This window comes from Myotis davidii, unplaced genomic scaffold (genome assembly GCF_000327345.1).
Source record: "Myotis davidii unplaced genomic scaffold, ASM32734v1 scaffold107, whole genome shotgun sequence".
NCBI lineage: Eukaryota > Metazoa > Chordata > Mammalia > Chiroptera > Vespertilionidae > Myotis > Myotis davidii.
In genome coordinates, this window is record NW_006383012.1 from 3706784 (window position 1) to 3712764 (window position 5981).

Sequence of the window (5981 nt, forward strand, 5' to 3'; positions counted from 1 at the left end):
GTTATAGTGATTTTTTAGTTAAATCTTCAAGAACATATAGGCTTTTGTAACCAAAGACAAGATGAGGCCAAAGCAAAATTCTTGAGATGAAAAACAGTGTGAGAAAGAGGAAAGAGGAAAAAGCAGAGTTGGATTTAGGAAAACTCAGGAAAATTTGGGCTCTGTGGCAGAGAATTATTTATTTATTTATTTTCTCGGCTCCCTCATTGCTTTTCCTACATGTGAAATGGTGCTTTGGAGGAGCCCCGAGGGTGGTGCCACTCTGCATGAGCGTGCCCAAGAGGCCCTTGCTCTGTCACAGGGTAACTAACATCTTCTCTCTTCCCTCCCCCTTTCCCCGCCCCGCCCCCATGTGTTTCAGCTGCCCCACGGATGAAACCGTCCTGGTGCATGAGAACGGGAAAGATCACAGGGCGACCTTCCAATTCAACGCCTTCCGGTTCCAGAACATCCCCAAGCTCTCCAAGGTTTGGTTACACTGTGAGACGTTCATTTGCGACAGCGAGAAGCTCTCCTGCCCAGTGGTGAGCCACCTCTCCCCACAGCGAGAATGTTGGGGGGTAGGGGTGGGGGACTGGCATTGGAGAGGCTGTATTTAGCCGGGAAACTGTAACCAGACCAGGGCAGCTGAGGGCTGAGGACATTCTGGAGGAAAGGACACTGAGTGTGGGACAGACTTCTGGGCCCTGTCCACCCCGCCACCAGGCTGCACAGTCTGGCACGTGTCACTTAACCTCGGAGCCTGGCTTTCTCTTCTCTAAAGAGGAGTGGTGACCAGTCACAGGCACCTTTCCTTTCCAGAGAGCCAAGGGGAGGTAAGATAAAGGTGATGCCAGACGTGGAAATGCTTTGAAAAAGGTAAAAGCACAAGGGAAATGTAAAATCTCAGTGGTAGCAATAGGTTCTGGATGGAAGTCAAAAGGCGGGTATTTTTAGCTCTTGACTGAATAGTTTCCCCTCCTCAGCCCCTCCCCCCACAGAGAAGTTTCAACAGCACCAATCAGCAGGTGTAGCAGATTTGGAGACAGCTTCATTGCGACCAGAGGTGACCCTGCTCCTCTGGGCAGTGGTTCTAGCAGCGGTTCTCAACCTGTGGGTCGCGACCCCTTTGGTGGTCGAACGACCCTTTCACAGGGGTCGCCTAAGACCACCCAGCATATCAGATACTTACATTACGATTCATAACAGTAGCAACATTACAGTTATGAAGTAGCAACGAAAATAATTTTATGGTTGGGTCACAACATGAGGAACTGTATTTAAAGGGCCAGAAGGTTGAGAACCACTGTGTCTAAAGTGTGGACCAGGGCAGCTTTAGTATCACCTGGGAACCTGTTAGGCATGCAAATCCTCAGTCCCGCCCCCAGACCACCTGATGCAGAAACTCTGGGTGCTTCCCCTCCCCCCATCTGTGCTTTCCCAAGCCCTTCTGGTGCTACTGGGTCACCCTGAAGCGAGAACCTCTGTGTAGAGACCTAAAGGGTTACATCCAAACGTTTATCTCTCAGATCTGTCCAGACTAAAAAGCTTGGTGAGGAGGACACGGCATTTCTGAAGGGGGCGCTGCTCACTGGCCTATAGTAACCAACAGACACACGATCATCCTCTCTGATTCATTTGGCCAGAAAATGGTCACGTATGAGCACAAATAGAGAAAGAGAAGGGAGCAAGACACATGTAACAGTTGATAAAGGGATAATTATTGGCACGACATTTAAAAAAATGAACTAGAACACACTTTGAAAGTGTCCACCTCTCCACTCTGAGAGTGACTGTAGGAAAAGCCTTTCTTTCTTTCTTTCTTTCTTTCTTTCTTTCTTTAATATATTTTTACTGATTTCAGAGAGGAAGAGAGAGGGAGAGAGATAGAAACATCAGTGATGAGAGACTCATTGATCTGGTGCCTCCTGCACACCCCTTACTGGGGATTGAACCTGCAACTCGGACATGTGCCCTTGACCGGAATCGAACCTGGGACCCTTCCATCCACAGGGTGACGCTCTATCCACTGAGCCAAACGGGCCAGGGTGGAAAAGCCTTGTTTCTTACCCGCTCCCCCCAATTGCCCATCCCTCCCACGCCAGCGCGAAGAATCAGTACAGTAAAGCGTTCCTCCTTCCCTCCCGTGAAAGAAGGGCTGAAGATACCTTTCTGAGTTGTTTTTAAAGAGAAGGTAATTAGTATCTGTTAGCTGGGGAATTTGGACTCCATTAAGTTTGTGGCTGTTCTTTTAACCTCTCGCCTTTCTCTCCTGTGTTTCATTTCTCACCCCTCCCCGCACCCGCCCGCCTTCCACCGCCTCTCACCTGCGCTCTTCCTGGGTCCTCAGACTTGCGACAAGCGGAAGCGCCTCCTCCGGGACCAGACAGGGGGCGTCCTGGTCGTGGAGCTCTCCCTCCTCAGTAAGCGTCTCTGTGGCCCACGTGGCTGCCTGCTCTGGGCTGCGTCCACAGGCACAGGTGGTTGGAGCGTTTTAACTGAATTGCCAAACCAGTTGTGCCTGTAGACACAACCTGCACCTGCAACTCGAGGCTTCTTAATTGGGGGATGGATAGCTCATGCCAAACCAAGGAGTTAAGATTAGCCAGCTACCCTGTGGCCTGAATTCCAATGCCCCCGAGGAATTAGGATATGCCGAGCTTGCAGACAGTGCATGCCTGTCGTCAACATTAATAATAGAAAATGAAATGTGCTGGGAACATCCAGTGCAAGTCAACAAACTTTTATTGGGCAACCAGAAGTCTGGGTGGCCAGAGCACTGGGGTTTCAGAAATAGAGGAGCCCCACATGGGCTTTGTCCTAAAGAACTTAGCATCTTGGGGGGAGAGAGACTTTAAATGCTAAGGAAAGGGAAATACTATCAATGGTATTGGGGGAGGGGGGCTTAGAGTATATGACAAGGGATTCAACCTAGTCCAGGGCTTAGGGAAGACCTCTGAAGGTTACCCGACTATACCTGGGGTGGGGAGGAGGGGCAGTAATCCAGGCTGCCACTGATTTTTTTATGGCCTGCAAGCCAAGAATCTTTTAATGTGGTTGGAAAAAAAAAAATCAGAAGACTCATATTTCATGACACATTAGAATTATAGGGAGCTCAAATTTCAGTGTCAATAAAGAAGGTTTTTTGGGCCCAGCCATACTTGTCCAGCTGCTTTCATGCTTCATCCGCAGCGGCAAGTGGTCGAAATAGAGACCACCTGGCCCACAAAGCAGAGATGTTTACTATCTGGCCCTTTCCAGCAAGTTGACCAACCCCTCCCTGCCTTAGAGAGCGGAGGGGAAAACAGTGTGAGAGGGAGCCGCAGGGGGACAGGCAGTAGCGCTAGAAACTTTGTCCTAAAGGCCCCAGGGAGCCTGGTGGTTTAATGAGGGGAGGAGACAAGTTTATGTTTTAGAAACATAGCTCTGATCTTAAACCTTCAGCATTCTCTCTCTTTACTCACTACAGGCAGGGGATTCTCGAGTCTCTATAGCTTCTCAGGTAAGGAGAAGAGGCGCCTCTGGGAAATGTCATGGGCAAAGCTTTTAACAGGCAGCTATGTGTGTTAAAGCAAGCTTAACTTTGGCCCCAGCAAAGCCTATAAGAGTTTTAAAAAAATTACTCTTTAAAGTAGCGGTCGCCAGCCTTTCAGACCTCATGGACCACTGGTTGGCGACCGCTGCTTAAAGCGCACCCGAGTGGGGCAGAGTGGATGGAGGTAGAGCAGGGAGAGAGGGGCCAGAGGTAAATTGGATGGAGCAGAACCAAGTCCCACTCCCCAAGTCTCAGCAAAGACGTCACCAGATGGCTTTGCTTGTTTCCTGCATGTAGAGAACAGATCAATGATTTTCAATGACCTGTTCATTTAACAAATATTTGACTTCCTGCTATGACTCTGCCCCTCACTCACCTTGGGCAATGACCTCACCCTTCTATTCCCCCATTTCCTCTATGAAATTGGGCTAGTAATGGCCCTATCACACATGGCCATTGTCTGGATTAAATGTTACAGATAAGGGCACCAAACAATGCCCAGCACACAGCAAACATCAGTAATGATTAGCCATAATGACTATAACACTGCATCAGGCGCTGTCCTAGACCATATAGTTACTGTAGTGAGGCTGGCAAGGCCCCTGCCCTGCCTAATACCTGCTAAGTGTTGGGGTAGGGGAGGGGGAGAAAGGATTTAGCAGCCCAGGAAGCCTCTCAGAGGAGGAGACTTTTCAGCCCAGGCCCACGATCTTCCCCGAATGATGAGAAGGAGGCAACTACGCAAGGAGCTGGGGTAAGACAGTTCTGTTTATTCACAAACTCACAGACGTAGAGTTTTCTCTTGAAGTGACAGGAAATCATGTAAACGGATTTTTTAAGACTCTAATCCCAGACGCAAAAGAAGTTGTACAGCTAAGGCCCTGCAGTGAAATACACCATCGCTGTCTTATCCAAGATCAGATCCCCATCTGCCAGAGGTGCATATCCCAAGTGTAGCTGTTGGATTCTTTGTATGATGAGAGTCAGCAACACCCCACCCTCCAACCCTGCAAAGGATGGACAGGACAGACTTTGTATAAAATGTGTAGAATTTATGAAAAGCGACTTGACAACCCCCAGGTGGACGCCTTTGTTAACGCTCCTGCTGAGTAGTCCCGGGTCCCTGCTGTTTCTGAGTGCGCTGCCTCCTTTGCTTCCCAGATGTTCTCTACCACCTCGTCGTGATGCTGGGGATCTGTGCCGTGTTATAGGAGCCAGGCAGGCAGGCGGCTGCAGCTTCTCCGTCCAAGGTCATCTCCGTGGATGACACACTCAACATTTTCTGTGCTGCCAGAAAGCACACACAGAAGACCGCGTTGTTGGGGAACAGGCAATAGCGCTTTGCCAAGTGCGTGTTCCAACGATTTGTGTGAATTTCAGTGATTGTTTTCCTTTGGTGCCCCTCCTCCTCTTGTTACTTCCTGTGGCTCTGAGCTCCTGGAGTCCCCCTCCTGCAACTGGCGGGGGAGCCTTCTCTCCCTAAACTCAAGGCAGGGCTGTGGTGCACTCCTTTGAAAGCTCTCCCGATTGTGAAAGACCAGCACACCCAGCCAAGTGCAGCTGAGCATGTCCAGGGGAATACAGGGCATAACCACCAAGTCAGTGCTCAGCACAGAAGGCACAGGAAGAGCCAACTTTGACCAAGAGGCCTGTGCCATTGATGCTGCCAATTCTAATCTGGGGATCAGAGCTGAGCCTCAGGGCTTCCAATCTCTCAAACCAAGGTGTGGGGCTCAGAGTGGAATAGAATAGTTTTTGCTCAAATCTCCACAATATAAAGGGGAGTAATTCTTGAGCTCCCCCTGTGCTAACCCAATTAATCTTGTTATAAGGTTTCTTAAATATTTGTAAACATTCCATAGGTGTAAACTCCTCATTTTTATTGCTGATATATATTTCTAAAATCAAAAGAAACTTACAAATTAAAAATAGGAATACAGCTACAAAAAGAATAAAGCTCACATGAACATTAATTTCACATAATGTGGCATTGACTAGATGGAGCTGCTGCTTACGGCATGACTACAGAGTGGCAGCCACGACAGGTTCTCTGGAGCTCTTCAACCCCTTCCTACCGTAGGCCTTACGATGCTCACTGCTCTCTCTTTTTTTCTATTTGCTCTACTAAGCAATCCTCATTTGTACAGATTGGTCTGACCTCATTAAGCCTCTACTTCAACATTCAAACACCTGTTTTGTCTCAATAACTTATGATCAGTAGAATGGAACCAACAAAAAAATTCAGAAACACAAATGCAAATTTGGCCAATGAATCTTCATGGTGCCACACCCTGATAACATTATCTCCCACCCCCCAGGGACCCAGAATATAGCAATATTAGTCATTTCCATTGTCAACAAAACAAACGTTGAATAAAGCAATCCTGGTAGAGAATTGGCAGATCCCCACGAATGCACTGGAGACCCCAGTTTGAGGCTGGAAGCTGGAGTGAGACGGAAAGGTCAG

At 48.5% G+C, this 5981-nt stretch overlaps 1 protein-coding gene across 1 annotated transcript in view; it reads left to right on the plus strand.

Moving 5' to 3' along the window:
- TECTB (tectorin beta) overlaps positions 1-5966 on the plus strand; it is a 38357-nt gene extending 32391 nt beyond the window's left edge. Inside the window, exons 7-10 of the mRNA XM_015557960.1 lie at positions 362-524; positions 2330-2402; positions 3449-3481; positions 4676-5966. Coding sequence (XP_015413446.1) covers positions 362-524; positions 2330-2402; positions 3449-3481; positions 4676-4725 — 319 coding nt within the window. The 3' untranslated portion in view covers positions 4726-5966. The remainder of the gene's footprint in view (positions 1-361; positions 525-2329; positions 2403-3448; positions 3482-4675) is intronic.
- Positions 5967-5981: the final 15 nt, after the last annotated feature.